General features: G+C 45.9%; 1 protein-coding gene across 1 annotated transcript in view; it reads right to left on the bottom strand.

Moving 5' to 3' along the window:
• Positions 1 to 5,374: 5,374 nt before the first annotated feature.
• B3glct (beta 3-glucosyltransferase) overlaps positions 5,375 to 23,570 on the bottom strand; it is an 87,457-nt gene continuing 69,261 nt past the window's right edge. The window contains exons 11-15 of the mRNA XM_013350863.2: positions 20,692 to 20,805; positions 19,729 to 19,828; positions 15,634 to 15,753; positions 10,910 to 11,054; positions 5,375 to 5,973 (exon numbers count right to left, since the gene is read on the bottom strand). Coding sequence (XP_013206317.1) covers positions 5,806 to 5,973; positions 10,910 to 11,054; positions 15,634 to 15,753; positions 19,729 to 19,828; positions 20,692 to 20,805 — 647 coding nt within the window. The 3' untranslated portion in view covers positions 5,375 to 5,805. The remainder of the gene's footprint in view (positions 5,974 to 10,909; positions 11,055 to 15,633; positions 15,754 to 19,728; positions 19,829 to 20,691; positions 20,806 to 23,570) is intronic.

Genomic DNA, 23,570 nt, shown 5'->3' with positions numbered 1-23,570 from the left:
TGGTGACTGGTGCCTTGCTGGACAAAGTCTTCACCTTTGCTGTTGAGCATATGATCTCTTAACTTTTTGCCCTGGCTGCCTGCTGCCAAGCTGCTCACACCATTGTGAGCTCTCGCTTTGGAGCCTTAAGCCCAAATAAACGTCTTTTAGAAACCACTTTTGGATGTGGGGTTTTATTACAGCAACAGAAAAGTAACTGATGCACACACCAACGTGTTTAACAACCAGAAGTGGCATTACCTCCGAGTCCGCTTTGTGTCTCTCGGTGCTTAGCTTTTCTCCCTTTCTTTCTCGTGAGCAACCAGCATCTTGAACTCTGTGTTTATGTTTCCTCTTGTTTTTGTTTGTACATATGTTATGTATGTGTGTATGTATATATGTATATGCATATGCGTATATATATATTTAAAGATATGCATGTGCCACGACGCTCACTTTTTCCATTTTTGTGACTTCAAATTACATCACTGAAATCCTATGTAAATCTTATTCTTTGATGGTTTAATGTGGCCTACATGGTGATGTCTCCTGTACCCGTAGGTCACTCATGTGAGTCCTTGCTTTGTGAAGATGTGCAGGTGTCACAAAGATATGCCACAAATTTATTTACCTGTTCTTTAAAAGCAACAGACACATAGGCTAGATGCAGCTTCCAGCCTGAGAAACAGCCAACGCCACTGTGAATACTCAGGTTCCTGGGTCCTGTTGTGCACACTGAGTTCACTAAGGCACACACAGAGTGAAACTGTGACGTCAAGGGAGACAAGCACATTCCCCACCGCCAGTGTACCTTTTCCACAGTGGCAGAACGAATGTTTCCTATTCTCAAGTAGCTTGCTTCTTATTGTCTTAATCTGACAGCACACAGTAGTCCTACAACTCATTCAATAAATAATCATACTTTGCTTAATCATCTCTAGTCTGTGGAGTTAATTTGTGATCTCTTCCTCATCTTCCCATGAGCTGGCATTTAGAACTAGGCAGACATTCAGTCTGGAAAGTCTACTCGTTCTTGATAGACTGCAGAAGGATTTAAACACACACAAACACTTTGCAGCTGAAATGCCTAACTAAGTTCAAAATCTAGCTCTGGGTCTGGAGAGGTGGCTCAGTGGTTAGAGCACTGGTTGCTCTCACAGAGAACCTGGGTTCAGTTCCCAGCACCCACATGGCAGCTCACAATCAGCTGTGACTCTAGTTCCAGGGGATCTGATAGCCTCTTTGGGCTTCCAGGGGAACCAGGCACACATGTGGTGCACAGATAGCCAAGTAGGCAAAATACTCATCTCCACATAAGATAAAAATTCAAACCTAGTTCCACCACTTGCTGCTGACTGCACGCCTGTGATGTGTAAAGGGACCATGATATGGGGCAGTTTCCCTTGGAGTACTCAGAAGGCTGCTTTACACAAAACCACACGTTACAAAAATAAACACAGCAGAGGCGTGTCTCAAATGTGACGGACGAGAACAGCTGTAACGACCCACAGTCACTGCAGTGAGTCTTTATCTGCTGCCATTCTCCACTGCTTAGTAGATTCTCCTGGCAGCCAGATCCCCACAACCCCAGAGCTCTGAATTCCAGCTCCATTCACTAACACGGCCGGGGAAGTCGACCTTACCCTCTACTGGAATACTGTCATGGACTTTCCATCAAGAAAACTAAACTCCAAAAACCTCATGTCCTGAGTCATCTTCGTCCTCTTGACTTTAAACAAACCCAGAATTCTGTGTGTGTGTGTGTGTGTGAGAGAGAGAGAGAGACAGAGACAGAGAGACAGAGAGAGACAGAGAGACAGAGAGAGACAGAGACAGTGAGGTTTACAATTGTTTCCAACTTCAACTTGTGCTTGTTCCTCACCCTGTCTCACTGTCTGGGAGTAGGCGTGTCCAGTCACTAGTGACTTCCAAGCCACTGACTCAGAGTCACTTCTGTCCCCTCTTAATGGACCTCTTGGCAGCCTGAATGCAAAGGAACATTTGCATCTTGAAATATCTCCCAAGGCTTCCCTTACCACACACCCCTGGCATCCAGCACCCACGTCACAGGAACACAATGTGTCTCCTTCCTTCACTCTGCTTTCTCTGCAGCCTATCCTATCCACGCCTGAGATGGCAAAGCCTCTCAAAGGCTCCTGGTCTAGCTGGAGACATGGCTTCGGGGTTAAGAGCACTAGCTGCTCTTCCAGATGACCCGAGTTCAGTTCCCAGCACTGATGTCAGGAGGCTCACAATTGTCCGTAATTCTAGCTCGAGGGCATCTAACGCCTTTGGCCTTCATGAGAGAGCACTACACTTACACACACATACCCACGTGCACAGATACACACTACACATAACTTAAAAAGAAAGTAACTTTTAAAATGCTTGTTTTCAATGGCTTACTGAGCCCCAGACTTCCACATCCAACTGAGGGCTGGCCATCACCTGCCCTTCATGGCAAGACAATGGTGGCTGAGGAACAGCCCCCACTTGCTTCCATGTCAGAGGCCTGCACTGTACCTAGTCCCCCTGGCTCATAACACTGTAACCACAAGTGAAATTTCAGCTGCCTTGGTCTTTCAGATCTCTGCCCCAATGTCCCCTTCTCAGACAGACCCTCCGACTACCCCCCCCCACAGAACCCCCAAGCCTCACCCAGCCTGCTCAGCTCTTCCCCCCAGTCCTGGGCTGAGAGGGTGTTTACAGCGATACTATCTCAGAAGCCAGCTTTTTGTCAACGAACCTTATTCCTGAGCATCATCCTCCCCCCGCTTGGAATATCCAAGCCTTTAAAGAGAGAACACAGACCAAACCATACAACAAACAAAGCCTTTTTTTATTTTATTCTATAGAATGGAGGAAAAACACATTTAACAGGTGATTTGTTTAGAGGGCTCGGGGATGTAAATCATAGCACCTTTTCATGCCAGTCATTCAGAGATGGCAGGAACAAGGCAGTGAGTGGGGGAAAGGGCACTCTTGTAAGTCTGGTACAGCATACTTCATGGGGTAATGATTGATTTTCTTCCGCAGAAATGACATCTTTATGAATGCGAGCACCACAGGCATTCTTACAAATGTCTACCGCACTGTGAATCTGAGTCCTCCGCACACATCCATAACAACAAGGGAGGCAGAAGCGCCGAACGGCTTCAATCAATTGGGACGCGCAAAGAACACTGGCATTTCCACGCCCTGCATGGCACCATTACTCAGGCTGGCACGTGATTATGTTTCCAAGTATTCGACAAAGGTTATTTTTGAGTCTCGACTTCCGATTTAGCTGTAAGATGTAAAAAATCCTACACCGCCGGGCAATGTGCTAGTTCATGAGAAATGGCTTAGAAGGAAAAAATGGCCTACCAGGTAATTCACACATAAATCCTCGGTGCTAAATCCTCAGGATAAAAATATCCACTGGTAAAGAAATCCTTAAAGAGAAAAAGGATGTCGAAGAGGATAGTATGTACCCTGAAAAAATCCAGGCTCGAGATTAAGGTTGCTTTTTTTTTAGACATCAATTCTCACTTGGTGCTCAAATAGGGCTTGTCATTTGCTATATATCCAAGCATACTAACTTTAAAGCCATGTTTTTAACTTTGTTGCCTTTTCCTAAAGCGGTTAGCTGGCACTGACTGTCTTACTGATCTGCACGTGCTCCCAATTTCTCAATGCCTGTCCTGCACACTCCTCCCCACTCCCTTCTCTGACCTCAACTAATAGATAAAATGCAAAATCAGAAGTAAGCTGAAGAGGTTTTATTCATGGTTAGACTTCTGTGGTTCCAAAGAGGAAAGAAATTTGACCACCTATCTAGACATACCAGGGAAGGATCTCCAGAGCCAGATGAAGGCACAGGTCACAACAGAGAAGAAAGGCTGACTCAGGTCTTCGTGTTCAGACACGCAGCTTCCGTCCTGTTAAAGGGAACTCTCTTCTCTGGCTGGGGATATTGCATGAGCAGAGGCAGACAGGAGTGGGGATGACTGAGGACTTCCCTGCATTTCACTGGAGTAGCAGTCAGCTCCCCCATTGCTAATATTGCAATGTCAAGAACTATGGCAGCAATGGTCACACTCACAGCCGTGATAGCAACGATGCTGGAACCCTCAGCACAACACCCAGAAATCCTGAACGGTCCTTTACGTTCACACAACTGACCCCAGTCCACTTGCTGGCTGGACCACAAAGTTGGTTCTCACAGACAGAGTGCAGTGCATTCCGCCAGAGACCAGAAGTAGCAGGTACAGGGCTGCCATACACTAGTCCCAATACTTAATGATGCTGGGAAGAAGGACAAACGCTGTTGCAGGAACTTGGACACGAGTCAAAGGTAAGCTACATGGGAAATACACAATATTAAAAAAAAATAAACACACAGGAACTTCTGGTGGTATGGCTTTAAACCTGTGGGGTTTGGAAGCCTTCTAAGCAAGGTTAATGAACTGAGGACTGAAAACAGAAAGGAGAGCATTGCAATATACAAAACTTACGAGCTCAAGATCAAATCAATGTGCAAATACCTTCTTATAACACAGTCATCTCGCTTTAAATGTTAACACGCAGTGTTTCTTATACATCAATACTGAATTGTTAAACTACTACATTTTAAAAGGTATGGTTTGGAAATGAGGGCTGCTTCAAAACATTCTATTCCATTTCGTTCCTTAAGAACCCAGGGAAATTGCCAAACACCGTGTTGTCCCTTCCATGAGGTCCAAGCTGCAGCGGCCAGAGTGAACGCTGTCGATCCTGAGCCAGAAGCAAGTTATTAAGGAAGACTCGGAGAAAAGCGCCCATGACGCCAGCTCCCGGTGCAGCTCACATCCTCGGACTTCCACGGGATCTTGGGACTCCCACGGGATCTTGGGACTCCCACGGGATCTTGGGACTCCCACGGGATCCTGGGACTCCCACGGAATCCTCGGACTCCCACGGGGTTTGCTGACACAGAAGAGACCTGTGGGCCCGACATCTGAACTCCTGGCGACACTCGACACTTGCTACAGCAGAGGACTTCCGGGAGAGCATCAGTAGCTGTTCTCGAGTCTCTATTTCTGGGGTGTAACCAGCAGAGGAGGTAACACACAGCAACCATGATTGTACGAGCAAGGGAATTTCACAATGACTTTTACGTTTTATGAATCAGCCTTAGTACCTCATTCCTATTGAGTTCCCGGGAACTAATTTCCATCATCAACAGGACCCTTTAAAGCAGTGGTTCTCAATCTTCCTAATGCTGAGACCCTTTAATATGGTTCCTCATACTGTGGTGACCCCCCAACCATAAAATTATTTTCGTTGCTACATCATAACTGGAATTTTGCTACTATTTTGAATTGTAATGTAAATCTCTGTGTTTTTCTGATGGTCTTAGGTGACCCCTGTAAAGGGGTCATTTTACCCCCAAAGGGGTCGCAATCCACAGGTTGAGAACTGCTGGCTTAAAGGTTCATCCCATTAGCACTATCCATATCAAAAGACTCAATGTTTATATAGCATGACAGTCGGTCACATTCTTGTATTAGAATCCCCGTTACGACGAAGAGAACAGAAAAGGACTTCGGGTACCATTTATTTCCTGTGACAGTCACAAAGCTGTTGAGTCACAGCCCAGAAAAAAAGAGGCACAGTAATCACTGTGTTACAATAACGACAGCACTCAAAACAAAGAATTCCCCAGGTTCCCCCGAGTCCACCCATCAAAAAATACCCTATTTCCACGAAGGCTGAGAAGTGTCTGTTTCGTGTGGCATACCCAAGCAGCTAGACCACAGCTCGGCACACGGGGTGACTCTCTCTCGGCTCCTCCCAGGTTCTGTTCTATAACTCTTCTCGTGGATCCTTCTGTGTCTCCTGCGCGGCGCCGTCTTCCTCGCTGGGTGCCAGCCACGTGAGATACACCTTCACCGGGTCAATGTGCCAGTGTTTGTGGAACGATATAGGAATCTGATGGGAGAGGTAGTCCTTGGGGTAATCCACTGGCCGAGCCTGCACAAAGAGCACAGTGTTATGGCTTCCCAGGGATTAAGACTGACTGGCTCATTCCTCCTGAGGTGATGGGAACAAGGGCAGAGGTCCACACTCACTCAGAGATCACATCTCCCTCAAATCCCTCCCCTCGGGGCTCAAGGAACTCTGTAGAACATGAGGTGGAAAGAGCCAGTGGGAATGGAAGATACCAAAGAAACAACAAGGCCTTCTAAACACAGCAGGACCAAGGCACACAGGAACTCCCAGAGGCTGTGGCCGCACTCACAGGACCTGCGTAGGTCTCAGATGGGGGGAGGGAGTGGACACAGGCCCCCATCCCTAACCCAGAAGTTATCTCCAACTGACAACTGTTTGCAAAGGAAAACTTATTTTTTTTTTCCAACGGAGCCTCACTGGGTACACAAACCACCCTTAAGGGTGAGCCCAAGCTTAGCAGTAGATGGTCAAGACAAAATGAGCCATTGCTATTTTTAGAGGGGTTTTACTGTTGGTTTTTTTGTTTTGTCTTTGTCTCGATACTTTGTCTGTTTTTTTTTCCTTATGGTTTCGATCTTGTGTTTTTAGGAGACTTCTGTGTGTGCAAATGTGTGTGTCTGCATCTGCACATCTGTTTCTTGTGCTTTTCCTTTGGGTCTTTTTTTTCCTATTTATTCATTTTGTCCTTTTCTGGTTTGTCTGTTTTTACTTTATCTTTTGTTTGTGTATTTTTAGAACCCTGTTGGTTTTCTAAAGAGAGAAAGAAAGGGTGTGGACTAGTGTGGGTAGGGAAGTGGAAGAGGATCTGGGAGGAGCTGTACTCAGAATGCACTGTATGAAAAAAATCTACTGTCAGTTTAAAAAGATGATCCATCTCTCGAGCCCACACATTGGAAGAAGAACTGATTCGCGCATCTGGCCATCATATGCACAATGTGAAGGCATCCTTCAGCCACATACACAGTAAGCACACAGAAATCTTTACATTATTATTTCAGAATAACATTTTGTTTTGCTGCTTGAGACAGGATCTCTCTACACAGCCCCAACTGGCCTTGAACTCAAAGATCCGCCTGCCTCTGCCTCCTAAACGCTGGGATTTAAAATGGCCCAAGATAAATGCTGTTCCACATTGCAGCTACTTTGCTTTAACATGTGATAGTGACTATGGGAGCCTTAAAGAAGGGACTCATTTTCCACTATTTTCCCCTGAATTCCCTATCCATGGCCTTTAATTTCTTTAATTTCTCAAATGCTCCTGAATTCCCTGTTCATGGCCTTCAGTTTCTTTAATTTCTCAAATGTTTTTCCTTCTACGTCTGCGTTCCACACTTCCCTTCTGGAAGACTGTTCCAGCATGGTAATAAACACAAAAGGTTTCCTTGATGATTCATTTAAGTCAGCGGTGTGTGGTATTTGATTTTTTAAAAAGGGGGAAAAAAACTTATTTACTGGGTTTCTTCAGAGAAACTGCCAGGCATGGGTTATATAAGAGCTGAGGCAAGGCGTTCTCAGGTCCTGGCTACCTATTGCCCCAACATAGCCTGGTGACAGCTTTTTCCAAGAAAGAAAACATGAGTTCACTATGGGGAAAGGCAGTGTAATTCTGGTCTAGCTGTACTAAGACAAACGAAAACACGGACTAAACCTAAGGAAAACTAAAAGGGTTTAGTACGATTGCCATTCAAATTCTCTGCACCTCAGAAAATGAAACACAGGCAGAATTAGACATGCCCTCTAATGACAGGGTTAGGGACAAAAGCTCCAGGAGTCAAAGGCAAATGGAAACCACACATGGTTTTGTTGGCATCTGTCAATGTTCTTAATTTGCCTATAAACTTATACGGCGATTTGTTTTATGTAGTAAATTATTTAGCTTACAGTATAAAAATTGTCTGTTTTGTATATGTAATGTACATGTGAATATATGTAACACACCCTTTTAGATTCTTTTATGAGTGTTTGTCTGCATGTATGAATGTGCGTCATATGAGTGCCTAGTGTCCGCAGAGGTGAGAAGACAGCACTGGAGCCCTGCAACGCGAGCTACAAATGACTGTGAGCCGGCTGGGAACTGAACCCGAGTCCTCTACAAGAACAGTGAGAAGCTTCTCGGAGGAGAGCTGAGTGAGACGCTGATCTATAGGGACTGCAGTGGAGATGTGGCCTATCTTTGTTTGCTCCATATCTAAACCGACTATTTTGGCTGGTTTATTTGTATGTTCTCATCTCTTCTTCCCTACGCCACGTCATCTCTTCTGGAAGCAGAGCTTTTATTTATTCCAATGAGGCGCATCAGGTAAAAATGGTGTTCTCTGTAACCAAGCTGAAAGGGTAAGGAGCAGGTAGAATGGAAGTGACTTTGGGCAGGAAGGACGGAAGGACTTGTATTCCTTTATTCATATTCAAAAGGACATATAGCAGCGTTTTGTTTTTGTTTTTTTAAATCAAAAAAAATGTTTGTTTTCATTTGATGTCCAGAGTCTTGAAATCATTATCTATTTTTACAAATCCTTGTCCAGTTTAATATTTGTCTTTTGTGCAGAGAGTTCACTGGTCATTGCAGATCCATTTCCACTAGTGAAGTAGGATTTTGGAAGGGGTGATCTAGACATTCCTTAGAGTTCCCTTCCAACACTGACAGAAATAGATGCTGCCCCAAGAACGCCCCAAGACCCCTCCATCTCTCACATAGCGGGGATCTGAGGTGTGGCAAACCTCTCACACCCTCTCAGCACGAATACAGTGTCAAGAGCTGGGCACCAGCATCACACATGGGAAACCCTGCTCGAATCCAGTCACACTCTAGAAGATGCTGAAGACAGCAGATCCAGCAGGGTCAGCTGGGGGCACAGGTGACAAGCACACTCTGAACTCACATGGGGTTCAGGTTTGCCACAGGAGTTAAGGGAAATACCATGAGGAACAACACAATCATTTCTGAATTATCTTCAAAAGACTTTCCCTTCAGGATTATGTTATCTTTCCGATTCTCTTTCATCGTTTTATTGACTAATGTATTTTATCCTAAGAGGAAGGGGTTGAGATAGAAACATCTAATTAATCTTGATAAATTGCTTTCCTTATACACAAACAGTTTTAATTATTTTTCCATGAGTAAAACACTGTGACATAAAACATCATAACATAGCCTCTGAGAGGGAGGGACAGAGAATAATTCACTTTCTGAGTTATCGTAAAGATAGCATAAGACACAGGCTTAAAATGGAAAGACCTCTGGAGGCTGGGGTGCATGTGTGCCTTTGTGGGGGGGAGTGAGGGTTCTCGTGAGCTTCATGTGCGCCCCACCCCCCGGGGTCAGGAGGGTTCCCGTGAGCTTCATGTGCCTTCCCCCAGGGTCAGGAGTGAGGGTGAAGAGAGGGTTCCCGGGAGCTTCCTTTCACAAAGGCTTCCTGTTAACTTCCCTGTGCTGTCCCTGACACAGGTATGGGTTTTATCTCTGTTGCTAATTTTACACTTACTTTGCTTTGTTCAAAGCTGTTTTTCTATCGTGATTCTACCATGCTCAATTTTCTATATTGCTGTGCTAGCATTTGCTACTTACCGATTTAGAAAAAAGAAAGACTCAGAGGTAGGGGCCCAAGAGATGGCTCAGTGGTTAAGAGCACTGGCTGCTCTTGCAGAGGGCCTGGGTTCAGTTCCCAGCACCTACATGGTGGTTCACAACCATCTGTAACTCCAGTTCCTGGAGATCCAGTCCCCTCTTCTGGCCTCTGGGAGTACTGCACACAGGTAGAGCACAGTCGCACCCGTAGGCAAAACACCCATATACATTAAAATAGTAACAATAATTTTAAATAATTTAAAAAGCATAGAAGCCCTGTTTTGAATATATAGTGGGCCCTTTAATATGCATGCATCCATATTCAAATTTCAAAAAGCTTCATATTTCTTAAAAAGGATATGTGTATGTTAAATGGATGTGAATTAAAAATGACATATATGCTATTATTTTTAGAACATTAGTTCTTAAAATATTACTAAAATTAATAGGAATAATTCCCTTTTCCAACTCTGAAATTCATATCAAGAATACATGAAAACCATCACCTCTATAAACATTATCTTATCCTTTTATTGACTAATGTAATCGTTTTATTAATTGTCTGTAATCTAGAAAATACATTCAGACACCACCTTGAAATTTAATGGACTCTAGTCACCTGTTTAAAAGTCATCCCAGAAAAACTCAACAAGCCAAAGTAAAAACTGAGGATACCATAAACATATCTAAACAACAGCCTCAAGCCCATAAAGACGCAGGTTCTTGTTTCCTATCAAGGTCAGCAGTTTTGGGTTTTCATTTCCTGTCTCCCAAAACAATATGTCTGTCTATCTTACCCAAAGAGAAGAGAGGAGGGGAGAGAAGAGTACAGGAGAGGGAAGGGGAGAGAAGAGGGGAAGGGGAGGGAAGCAGTGGGGAAGGGAGGGGAGGGAGGAAAGAAGGGAAGGGAAAGAAGACAGGAGGGGAGGGAAAAGACGGGAGAGGAGGGGAGGGAACGTGTGCTTCCTAGTTCGGCTTGCAAGGCCTCTGGTCCAGTATCACTTGGTTTTCTGAGCGTTGTCTCCTTCTCTTTATAATGCACATGAAAAGTACAAGATCTGGTAAGGACATCCCTGGAGGAAAGGCCGGAGAGATGGCTCAGTGGTTAAGAGCACCAGCTGCTCTTTCAGAGGACCCAAGTTCAGTTCCCAGCACCCACAGGGCAGCTCCCAACCATCCCTAGCTCCAGGTTCACGGACTAGGATGCCCTCTGCTGAACTCTGTGGGTTCAGGATACACATATACACGCACAGGCAAAACACACATGCATGCGTAAAATATGAAAAGAACATCCCGCATGGAACCTACCCTATTCTCTTTAAGATCATTTCCAAAGCCGGAGAGGAGAAAGGAACAGACTGGAAGAGAGACAGCAGAGAAGCGCTTCCTCACCTGGTGGAAGAGGGGACTGTGTGTCACGGGGACCCCCAACCCGCTGAAGCACATGCCCAGGACCATGTCGTCGGGGGCGTCGTTGCTGTAGCATCGGCAGCTGCTGGCCAGAAGTCTCTGGATGGCTTCCCTGCTGAAGACCATGCTGGTGGGAGCAGACAGGAAAGGGAGTGAGGAGTGGCACGGTGGAGCAGTTCACCTGAACGGAGGGCTTCTGCTTAGGGGCTGCACTCCTGAGAACTGTGCAGGTTATTCACATGGGCACACTTCCATTGACTACACTGGAAATGATGGTTTTACACTTATACGAAAGTGAAATCACCTTAGGAGATGTTTACCTACCTAACAGACAATTGTACGCATATCTCCTATAAGCAAACACTATATGATGTTATTTTTCCAACATTACTGTCTTCATTTTTTGTCACCTTGATACATACTAGAATCATCTAGAAAAGGAACCTCACTTGAGAAAATGTCCCTATCAGACTGGCCTGCAGGCGAGTCTGTGGGCATTTTCTTGATTAATAATTGCTATGGGAGGGTTCAGCCCTGTGGGCAGTGACAGCTCTGAACAGACGGTCCCAGAAAGTCATGGGGAAGAAGTCAGCTCTCCTTCATGGTCTCTGCCCCTGCTCTTGCCTTGACCTCCCTTCGTGATGGACTACAAGCCATAAGATGAAATCAACTCTTTGCTCCCCAAGTCGCTTTTGGTCATGGTGTTTGTCTCAGCAACAGAAAAGTAACACAAGGGTGGACAGACCGTGACCCATCTTGATCAGTGACACCATCTGGCCTGGGATGCGAGGCCTTACTTCCTGGGGGAAGCTCCAGCCCCATTCTGGCCTTTCTATGCTTCCCTCAGCATCCCAGGCAGCCAACTCCTTTCATACAACCCTCTTGGGCTTCCCTTGACAGCTGGGCCCCTGGTTCATCTGACAGAAGGGGGCCTAAGACTGAGGAAAGACAGTTAGCTGCTGCCCCCACCACCTGTTGGCCTGTGCAGCAGGGGCAGCCACATTCTTAGTGTCTAAGGAGCCATTCCCTAGGTGATCCTTAAATGAGTATCTGAGCATGGAGATCCCGCAGCAGCCATGGGCGGAGTGAAAGCACCCACCCCTGGCTGCAGCAGTTCTCAATGGCTGAGAAACAGGTCTCTGGCTTCCTTTCTGGTCCCAGAGCAATAAAAGTCCTCCTTAGATCACACAGCCTCAGAGGGGACACAGATGAACTAAAATCCACACACATCTTCCCACAACCCAGAGCATGCACACAGTAGACATCAAACAAGCTCAATGTATAAAACAACCCAGAAAGCTTCCTTTGCAAAGATCTTCCCGAGTCCACCCAGCAGGACAGAGCGCTGGAGGAGGAGTCTGAAGATGCCGATTTAAAATGGTAATTCCCCCACCACACTGGGGTCTGCTGGATGCAGTTACACACCAGAGAGAAACTTGGGGAGCGACGGTGCAAACGCCCAGGACGACAGTGCAAAGGCCATGGATGGCAGTGCAAACACCAGGGGACAACAATGCAAACATCATGGACAACAGTGTAAACACCAGGGACAACAATGCAAACACCAGGGATGGTGGCGCAAACACCGGGGATGGCGGTGCCAACACCAGGGACGATGGTGCAAACGCCAGGGATGACAGTCCAAAGCACGGGGGACAGCAGTGCAAACACCAGGGATGACCGTGCAAACACCGGGGATGGACAGTGCTCCTGGTCTTGCTAAAATGCCAGATGAGACTCAACAACAATGGAAACAGAAGCCCTTTATAGCTGATCTATAAGGAAACACAATTGTACGAAACAAAAGCGGGGAGGTAAAGTTCCTGTCAACTGTACACACACAAACCGCAAGTTTGCCAACTGCAAAGATCTTTCTTACAGATTTGACCCAGGTCCACATGCTTTCTGGTCCTCATCGGACTCCAGCAGAGTCAGCTAGCTACAACTGCCCCCCTCCCAACCCTGGAGGAGGGGTTTGTGGGAGGGAAAAGCATCCACCAAATACTTCCTCGTTTTCTTTTGCCAGCTCCAGTAGAATGGGAATAAATAAGGCCTTTCATTGTGGTCGGCTTCTGGAAGACCAACTCCATGGGAAGGTAAAATCTAAGTTCCCATCAGCTACGATCTTATACTTTAGACAACACACACTGAGCAACTTTACACAGTACATACACCACGTACACACAGGCTTTAGCAAAATTTAGTTAGTAGTACTCTTCACAAGTTCTTTCTGAATAAAGTTGGCCGCCCACAGGGAAAGTGACCAACCCCAGCTTGGTAGGAAAGAAGACTTGAGGGCTCTACCTGCCAACTTTTAAATATTAAAAACTGTGGGTGCTGGGAAGATGCCTCAGTAGTTATTTTTATTTTTATTCTATGTGTATGTTTGAGTATTCGCCTGCATGTATCTATGTGTACCCAGGGAGGCCAGAAGAGGGCATCATATGCCCAGAACTGAAGTAACAGATCAACCATCATGTGGGTGCTGGGAGCTGAACCGGGTCCTCTGCAGAGCAGCCAGTGCTCCTTCACGCATCTCTCCAGCCCCTGACCTCATTCACTCTTCAGCCAAATCGTTAGGAAATCCTAAGCGGCTCTGGACAGAGTACACAATATTGTTTGTATATTTTATCAAAGACTGACTGAAGGGATTGTCTCACAAAGATTACTTCTGCCTCTCAATGAAGGAACTTAAAAAAAAAAAACCTTGCATGAGTCATGTCAACGATGGGGAAATTAAATGCCAGCGCTTATGCGTTTCTTTATTTACTTGCTCTCTGTACCTTGAAAAGCAATGAGTCCCTTAGCTACGAAGTGGGGCCGTAATGAGAAGGAGGACACAGGTGCTGTCTAGGAATAATTCATAACCTAAGTGGGAAATGGGAGAGTAACGAGGCAATTAGATGGTAATGGATTGCAGAATGTACCGCGCAAATGCACCAGAAAGGCGCCCAGCCGTGACTACGGGGACTAGGCAGGCTGCACCGCTGGCGAAGGGGAGAGGCAAATAACAGCAACTGAAGTCTGTGAGGAGAACTGGTGACGCAAAGCTGGGGTGAGGAACAGTGCTTCAGGGGACCGTGTTCAGAGAGGAAAGGAAACAAGTTCAACATGGATCCACTAGGATGAGAACACAGACGGATCAGGCTAGAAGGTCCAAAGGACACATGCCAAGCCACGAGGGGCCTCAAGAACCTTGGTAAGTGGTGGGCTTTACACTCTGGTCATAGGCCATGGGGAAATCAAGTCAGTATGAAGCAGGAAGCTTCCTCTCCGCTGTCTCCCGGGTTATCAGGAGGAAAAAGTTGTCTCTTGGACCTCTCTTGCTTCCTGTCTCAGCACAGTTTCTCATGCGTAGGCTCCAGTCGTGAAGCCATCCTCTGTGTGATGTCACCAGAGGGCTGCCACCAAGGCTGAGCAGAAGTCAGGGCCACACTTTGGACTTCTAACTCTGTGAACTAGAGAACTTTCTTCTTGTTAAAAGTTACCCAGGCTAAAGTCTTTTGTTACAGCGGCAGGTAAAAAGGTCTAATACAGAAGCATTCCAAACCCGGGCACTAGAGCATAGAAGAAAAGGCCCTGGTCCAACACTTTATAATAATTCAGACACTTTATATAATTCTGCTTGGCACACAGTAAACAAATGCCTGCGGCTGATAACCAGCTAATGCCCCCTTAACACCGAATAGTAAAGACTGCAGTAAAAGCAGAAAAGATTAACTGCTTGATTGATTTACCCATAAAAAAATCAAATTAAAATCTTTCCCCATAGAGTTCAGGCAGGTGCTTCATTTAAAACGATTGATTTTTTTTAGCTATTATTTAAAACCTATGAATCCTACACAAATACTACTTAATTGCCTAAGTCTAAGACTCTATATTCTCCTTTCATCAAATATGATTTATTAGGCACTAGATAATTTAAAATTTTAATGACTTTTTCTGGAATTAAAGTCTCTAAGCATTTTTTTGTCCATCTAAAAAGACAGTCAAAACTAGTTGGCTGTCTAGAATCGAGCATTAATTCCAGGGAGATTCCTACCAAGTACGCTGACCTGAATTACACATTCCTCCTTCAAAGGAGAAGCAGCTCTTCACTGTGCGTTCTGCTCACATTTCTCAAATATAATGTTTACATTTCTGTTATAGGAGCAACCACCATTGGAAGGACCCATGTGTCAGAACAGGCTCAGCACTGCAGACCATTCCTGCCTGCGTGGGAAGAGAATCTAACATCTACAATGGTCCTCTCCGCACCCATGGGCTCCGCATCCATGGGCTCCGCACCCATGGGCTCCGCATCCATGGGCTCCACATCCATGGATGAAAATACCATTCATTGAGTTTTAGTCTTTTCATCATCCCGTAAAGAACACACCATAAAACCTATTTCCAGCTAGGCAGAGTGGCACAGGCTTGCAAGTCTCTCATCCCCCTGGAGGCAGAGGAAGGAGGCCTTCTAGGCTCGCTGAAGCCACCCAATCAGATCCTCTCCTCAAAAGAGGGAATTCCACAGCATTTATGTTGTGGTGTGTATTAGAAGTGATCGGGAACAGATTTAAAGTTGGCACAGGTGTGGGCACAGTCATACACCAATGTCACATTTTATCTAAAGGCCAGGGGTTCCTGGACCCTACCCTTCAGGGATTAGCAGAGATACAGGGAGGCAAGAGACGGCTGCAGGCAAAACCACTCTGCTCACTCACCCGCCTCCTCCTGTGATGTAGCTGTAGCCGCCTGTGCCCAGGCCGTAGCCATAGCGCTCACCCAGAAACACGGCATCACTGGAGTTGTAGCAGCTAAGCAAATGTCGGAGCCTGGAGATGCTGAAATGCAAAGAGAGGTTTTATTTAACTCTAACGTGGCTTCAGAATAAATCATTTTGAGGTGAAATTCAAGTGTAGAATAAATGGATTTTAAAAGCCCCCCCCCCAATAAGAACACTGCCCATTAGAAGAGAAGGCCAGACATCAGAGGTACCCTCCATCCAACTTGAACTCAGCCCTGCCAGGGACAGGAGCCTCCCTTGGGGCAGTGGGGTGGCAGAGGAATGACTGCCCGCAGGTGGTCAGATGGCTGTAAGTCTCTCCCAGGCTCTTCCCATATGAGTGTCACTCAAACTCTTCTCTTCTCAAATGGACAAGGTTGTTTTAACTCCTGATGGGCAAAAAAGAGCTTCCGGGCAAGCGGGCTTGGGGTTTCCTATCAGGCAGAGGCTAGCAAGTGGGGAAGAGAGAGAGGTTACACGGGTTCCCCCACAAATCCTCGAATTGTACTGCCTTTCCTCAACAAGGCTTCCCAGGAAATGAACTAAGGTATACGTGTGTATCCTTTAAATATTTTGGGGGCCCACCTGTCCTTGCACAGTGCCAAGGATGGCAGCTGACGGAGGCCAGTGTGGATGCCCACAACCACAAGCACGGCTGCAACAAGGTGAATAAACCAGACCATGGGAAAAGAAGATAGAAAAGTCATTTTTAAAAGCCAGCATAGCATACAGGTCGATAGAACAAAGCATTAGACCATTTTGAGCTGGGTGGGTGGGCCATGCTTTTAATCTCAACAGTTGTGAGCAGGAAATAGGCAGATCTCTTGAGAGTTTGAGGACAGCCCGGTCTACACAACAAGTTCTAGGTTAGGAAGGAAGGAAGGAAGGAAAGAAGGAAGGAAGGAAGGAAGGAAGGAAGGAAGGAAGGAAGGAAGGAAGGAAGGAAAGAAAAGAAAGGAAAAGAGAGGGAGGGAGGGAGGGAAGGAGGGAGAAGAAGAAAGGAAGTAGGGAAGGAGGGAGCTAAGGAAGGAGGGAAGGAGGGACAGACAGACAAAGATAGATGAGGGGAGAGGGCGAGGAAGAGAAAAGGAAACCAATGATAACATTTAGGAACGCCTTCCAGAGGCCTCCTCTACTTTAGAGATTTCCCGGTCACCCACCATCAAGTCTTAACTGTCCCTTATAACACTGACCAGTGATCCTTAGAACAACTTTCCCAATAGCCTGTAACTTTGGGCTAAAATGTGAAAAGGGCTAAGCTTCAAGTTGCCTCCGAGGCCCTGATCCATGAGCTCGAGGGCTCCTGGGTGGGTGGCATGCGCTCTGGGGGGCATCCTAACACTGGGACGAGAGTACAGGGGCAGCCGGTGTCCCAGACATGCAGGGTCCCTCGCTGGGGGGATGGAGGTGACAAGGGGGAGGTCATACATACAAGAGTGACTGGTCCATCACCCTTTCTAGACACCAAAACATATAAACAAACAAACAAACAATTAAATAAAGCAAATGGTGAAACCAAGAGCAGGGAACATGACTTTACTGATAAAAGCAGCCACAAGCCCTCCACACGAGTGTGTTCCAGGGGCTTACAGGTTGACAGGCAGGTTTAGAATGTCTGGGGGCCGAGGGCTTTGCTGACCTTGGCAGTTTCTGAGTGAGTATAAAGCACTATCCTTCCACATTCTGTTTCCAGGCACGAGGGTTACATATCCTAAGCACCTCATTCGGAATCTGCCATGAAGAAGCCGTCTGAGAAATTAATTTGTACGAGGAGGCTGACTGTATTTGCTGACGGAGGATTCATGCTTGGGATTTCCTAAGGGTTCAGTTTGTAAACGACCAAAATCCCCAAACTTCCTAGGGCAGCACAGGGGTATTTCTTGAGCTTAAACAGACAGAGGGCTGGAGAGGTGGTTCAGCAGCTGAGCACTGGCTGCTCTTGCAGAGACCTAGGCTTGGTTCCCAGCAACCAAATGACGAACTCCCAACCACTAACCCCAGGTCCAGAGGATTCAGCGCCCTCTTCTGACCTTGGCAGGCACTGCATGCATGTGATACACATACATACATACATGGGGCAAAGCGCTCATAGACATAAAAAAATTTTAAATAGCAAAAATTTAAAAAGGGAGAGAGAATTGCTTTTCTCTTCTTCCCACATATTGTGAAATTATCAATTCCACCTACGACATTCAGTATTTTAAGGTTAAAGTAATTTAAGATTTCTCTGGGCTTCCTTTTCTTATACCATGGAACATCTTCAACAGGGCTCGGAGACCGCAAATGAAGTCTGATAATTATCACCTCTTCGCGTTCACTAAAGAGAAAGGACGTGGATGAAGCAGAGAGATTTCAGCTCCATCTATGGGGATTTGGCTCAGGGAAAGCATTGCACTTAACAATCTGTTCCCATTTCAGGCACTGCTGAGTCCTAGATGTGTAGGCAAGCAGCACGCCCGGGCTCTCTAGCAAGTACTGCCCGTGCCGGATGAGCACAGCTTGGCAGTGCAGGCGAGCTTCACCGGCAGAACACCAACCTCTCGATGCCAGGGAATGCTCTGTTCTGGCCTATTATGGTATTGCACTTTATAATTATACAAAAGTTACAAAAATGGGATGAAAGCCTCAAACAGCCTTTCCCCAGATTTCCCAATTATCCCATTTACTCTAGTGTCTCATTCACAGGCTCTCCTCCGAGAATAGAAAAAACCCAACACAATCACACACAAATATGGGCTTTTTTTTCCCCACATTCCTGAAAGTGCATACATTAGACCATCCCCAACCAACCCACTGTTTATTTCCTAAGGGCAGAAAAAGTCCTCGACTTCAGGAAATTTAACATTGACAGAGATCAGCCATTCTGCTCCTATGTGCTTAACCAAGAGAAATGAAATCAAGACTACACTGTGACTCTGTGTGGAAATACACAGTAGGGGACACAGTAGGGGCTAGAGCGATGGTGCAAAGTTAAACGCACTGTCTGCTCCTGCAGCGGACTAGGGTTTGAGTCCCAGCACCCGCGGAGTGATTCACAAACATCTCTAACTACAGGTCCTAGGGATCTGACGCCCTCTTCGGACGCCATGGGTACTACACACATGTGGTACACATACATAGATACAGGCAAAACACTAGAACATAAAATAAGATAAATAAATCTTTTAAAAATTATATAATTTGGCTCCAAAACCACAGAGAAACCCTGACTTGAAAAACAAAAAAAAATATATAATTTTTATTAATTATAATTAAATAGTTTTAATTATAATAAGTTGAAATCAAAACACTGAAACAATGTATCTAAGATAACTAATAATTCTAATTTTTATGAATTGGTGCAATAATGTCATTTATAGCACTTTACCCCCCTCTGCCTTGTGTTTTTCTTTGGCCAGTAATTTTTACCATACTGTTTAATTCCTGTATTTTTCTTCTGCAATGTTTACCTTGCTGTTAACCTTGCTCCAAAGGCTTTTTTAAATCCCTAATAAAATGTCTATAAGACTATTATTTCATCCATGCATCTCCTTTGAACATATGAAATAGCCGTGATGGTTATATTTAATAACAATATAATAACAGATGCTAACACTATCAACTCTGGGACAGTGTCACTGGGCTATGGTACTTCAGTCATGCCCAGTCCCCCGTGAGTGCCCACTATCATTCCCTCTGACAGTCTGGCAGGCTCTGTCCCAGCATCTAGAAGTTTCCTCACACAGACACCCTACTCTACTGAACACTTGAGGAGGGCCCTCTGCAGATGCCCAGGGTTGTCTTTTCGGACATCTGTCTCTTTTCTAGATCCAGGTCCTGAAAACTCTAACAGCCTTGTCCCCTGAGCCTCTCAGCTCCACCCTTTAACATAAGCTGTGTGTGGGCTCCAGCTGGTGTCTCCTCCCGCAGCAATGGCCGAGCATGGTCAGAAGGCAGTCGGCGCGGCAGTGGCCTGTATCTTCTCTAGCACCACCCGACGCAGACACGCCTACACAGCCGTCTGAGCCTGCCCCAGGATGAGAAGGGCTCCTACCTGATCAGTGTGTCATCGTCCACAATCACCAACCACGCTATTTTGTCATGGCTGCGATTCAAAAACCTTTCCAAAATGGCAAAAGTTTTTCCACAGTGACCTAGAAGAGGGAAGAAGAAAACTGTAATGTATTGTTCGCTTTAAATACGTAGCATACGTTTTATTTACTTATTTATTTATTTAGCTTTAAAATGATAGAAGAGCCTGATAGGTACAATAATAACTTGGAATGTTTCCAGAAATTAGTCTTCCCTAATATTCATGTAAGCCGAATTAAGGCCTTTCCTCCCTAAGGTGCTTTTGGACCTGGTGTTTTATCACGGCAGCAGAAGCACGAAGTAAGGCAATGCCTATAATCCTAGTACTTGGGAGGTGGATACAGGAGGATCATTAATTCAAGACCAGCACAGTCGCTTTAAGGGCCACCCTGGGCTACATAAGACTCTGTCTAAAACGTTTTTCACTAGTGAACTCTCCCATCTAGAAGAAAACCCGGTAGAGCCGCGACCCCTTTCTAATCAAAATATTAATACTATAACACTGCTCACTGTACGTCTGAGCATTACGGAATGTGCCAGGCACTCTGAGATTCAAAGTACGAACTAGACCGTAACTTGGGAGGATACAAGCTTTGTGCAAGAAGATGGCAGATTAACTTGGCACCTCCTATTCTCGCCACGATGAACTGTGGGGCTGGGAAAACACTACTGCTCCACTGTATCGTGACTGACAAGTGCTCGGTGCTAGGATGAGCACATCCTAACAGAAAGACAGCACTTCTGTCCGCACTTGAAGTTTCGTGCGAGAGCCAGGATGTATCTACAGGGAAAGGTGCTCCGCGAAAACAGAGAGAAAAAAACTAACATAAGAAGCCCCAGTCCTTAGATGTCCGCTTATCCTGACTTGCAGAATTTACACAGCCTGGGGATTGCACTCCAAGTGGACAGTAAAGCCAGGACTCACCTCTGTCCGTATTGGGGACTCCCAGGTCCACTGTAGGAATGGCACTTTCGGCGTGGTCACTGTAGTACTCGAGAAGGCTTGCCTGTGCTGCCCATGTCTTCTTTACGATGGGGACTGGAAACACAACAGAGGGGACCGTCACAGGCGTGACACAGAGAGAAAGGAAAGTTCAAAGGGCGGCAGGACCTTACGGAGAAGCAGCCAGGCTTCCTTAGTGTTCCAAGACTTGGTGTCTACTCTGCACCCCAGGGAACGTCAGTGTCGTCTGCTGATGACCACAGGACACTCTCCGTGAAGAACTGATGATAGCTCCTCATGTACACATCCATTTCACCTCCGTGCAGTAAAACACGGACACACTGCCTTGCTCAGGTGGATTGTGAATCACTTCTCTTCTCCCAAAAGGCTATTTCATTTACCTCATCCATAAATGGATTCTCAAGATATTTCTGGAGGCTGGCGAGAGGCTCAGTGGTTAAGAGTACTGGCTGCTCTTATAGAGGAATAGGGTTCAGGACTTGGCACCTACATGGTGGCTCATAGCTGTCTGTAGATAGTTACAGGAGAGCTGATGCCCTCTTTTTGCCTCCTTGGGCACCAGGTCCACATCCATCCGTGCAGGCAAAGCACTAACACACATAAAATCAAATAAAAGTGAAATGGATTTTGTGTGTATGTATGTACATGCATGTATATAAGGTTTATCTGCATGCTTGTTTGTGCGTGTATGCATCTGTCAGTCCAGAGGCGAGAGGAGGGCTTGGGGTGCTCTCAGCTATCACTATCTGCCTTGTGTTTTCTGAGGCAGGGTCTCTCACTGAGCCTGGAGCTCACACTGCTCAGCTAGGCCACGCATTCAAACACGTGAGCCTATGGGGGAACACTGCACATCCAAACTTTGCACTACGGAATAAAATCATAGCGAATCAGGGAAGCTTGCCATGGAGTTATTTTTAAATTGGAACAAGGCAAAGATTTGGTATTCAAAATTTATTATTCAAAAAAAGAAGAAATCCCAGTAGTACAGATAGTATAAATCTTCCTAGAGGCAGTGGAAGACATATCTCACTGTAAGGGACATCAGAATAACCCATTTTACCCCTATGAATTAACTTGCAAAATTGCCTCATGTGACAAGTGACATTGGAACATTTTGTAAGCATTCAAGCCATCAAATGTGAATGTGCCACACAGCCAAGAGGGAAGGGCTGTTCCGATTCCGAGAAATTCATGACTATCAACCAGCAAACGGACCTTTTCTTCTCCAGGTGCAAGTCAGTGCCCGCCAAAGGTTAGTACTAGTGGTGTTTTGCTTCCCCGGAGGGGGTTAGGGACACACAGGTGTGCCAGTTCCTCATGTTTGAAGACTTGAATGGCCCTATGCTGGAAAACCATCCCTCCCAGCAGATCAAAAACAACACCTGGAACATCACAGCCATTCACAGCCACGCAGAGTCAGACAACACGTGACTCCCCTCAGCCAAGTCACAATCACCTTGTCTGATTGGCGTGGCCTTCCATCTGGAGGCATTTTAATGCAAGTCTCACCTCGTAAGGAAGTGGGTTTTGTCGCTGTGCCTCCAGCCTCTTTCATGAGAGGGGGCACCCACAACACTGTCTAATAAAGCCACCCCCATTTGCCTCCCCTGGACAAGACCACAGCAGGAAAGATAGCAGATGTTTTGGTGGTGGTAGTGGGTTTTTTTTTTTTTTAAGTCTGAAAGCAATAGTGTTTGTTTTTAAGATCTAGGGAAAGCTGTATAAAGGATTAATGGCTAAGAAAATGGCACTTAACCTTTGTAATTAGAGAGCCCACAGGAGACTACTTCACACCCTATCTAATGTGATGAACAAAAACTGCCTACCCCAGGAACACCAGATAAGAACTAACGGCAAGGAGAAAACACTTAAGGGCTCTGACAGCTCACACCTCACAGTGAAGATCCCTTAACATAAGAGGAAATCATTGAGATTCATATTAAGGCTCAGGGGTCTTTTCCCTACTCACACGCTTCAAATGGTGTCAACACATATTACTCCTTGGAGCCAAAAAAAAAAAATACCCTTTTTGCTATGTTCTGAGAATTTTCTATTCTATTCCTGTCAGAATCCACACGAATTCAATCGCTTTTGCTCTTTTGCAACAGTTAGGGATACAAGTAAAATCATTAGATATATTTGAACTTGGTCTTGTTATCAGTTCATCAGACTGATGTAAAAATATATATTCCATGCACATTAACCCTTGCCATTCTGTCCCTCACCATCTTCCACGGAGGTGATGGGAGATCAAGAAGCAGGTGGGCCTGCAGCATGGCCCAGTCTCAGTTTTTCAAAACTATACTTTCTTATTGTTTTTTTTCTCCTTTTCACTGTCATCTTTGGCCTTTGCTTCAAGGACTTCTACCCCAGAGAGGAGGGAAAGAGGAACACGAGTCCACAGCCACGTTACACTTGGACAGTAATACGCTTTGGCGGGGCCCCAATGCATGCTATGGGTCACCTAGGGTCTCCAATTTCTGGCTATTCTTCCTCTTTGTCACTACAAAGGAAAAGCCTGCTTGCACAGTTTCTGTCCAACCCCTGACTGGCCTTGAGCATGGCCAGGCATCAACATGAATATCAAAGTGAGGTTTGTAATATATCCAAAGAGTATGGTCAGGCTAGAGCAAAAAGTCCAGGTTCTACCTGCCTCCTGTTCTCAATGGTAGGAGCGTAGCCTTGAGGCTCCCTAAGAGGAGGCTGCTACCTCTGAGCCAAAAGAATGGAGTATACCTGGGGCTGGAGGGAATACCTGGGGCTGGAGGGAATACCTGGGCTGGAGGGAATACCTGGGCTGGAGGGAATACCTGGAGCTGGAGGGAATACCTGGGCTGGAG

This window comes from Microtus ochrogaster, chromosome 2, assembly GCF_000317375.1.
Source record: "Microtus ochrogaster isolate Prairie Vole_2 chromosome 2, MicOch1.0, whole genome shotgun sequence".
NCBI lineage: Eukaryota > Metazoa > Chordata > Mammalia > Rodentia > Cricetidae > Microtus > Microtus ochrogaster.
This window is presented reverse-complemented; position numbering and strand designations above follow the sequence as displayed.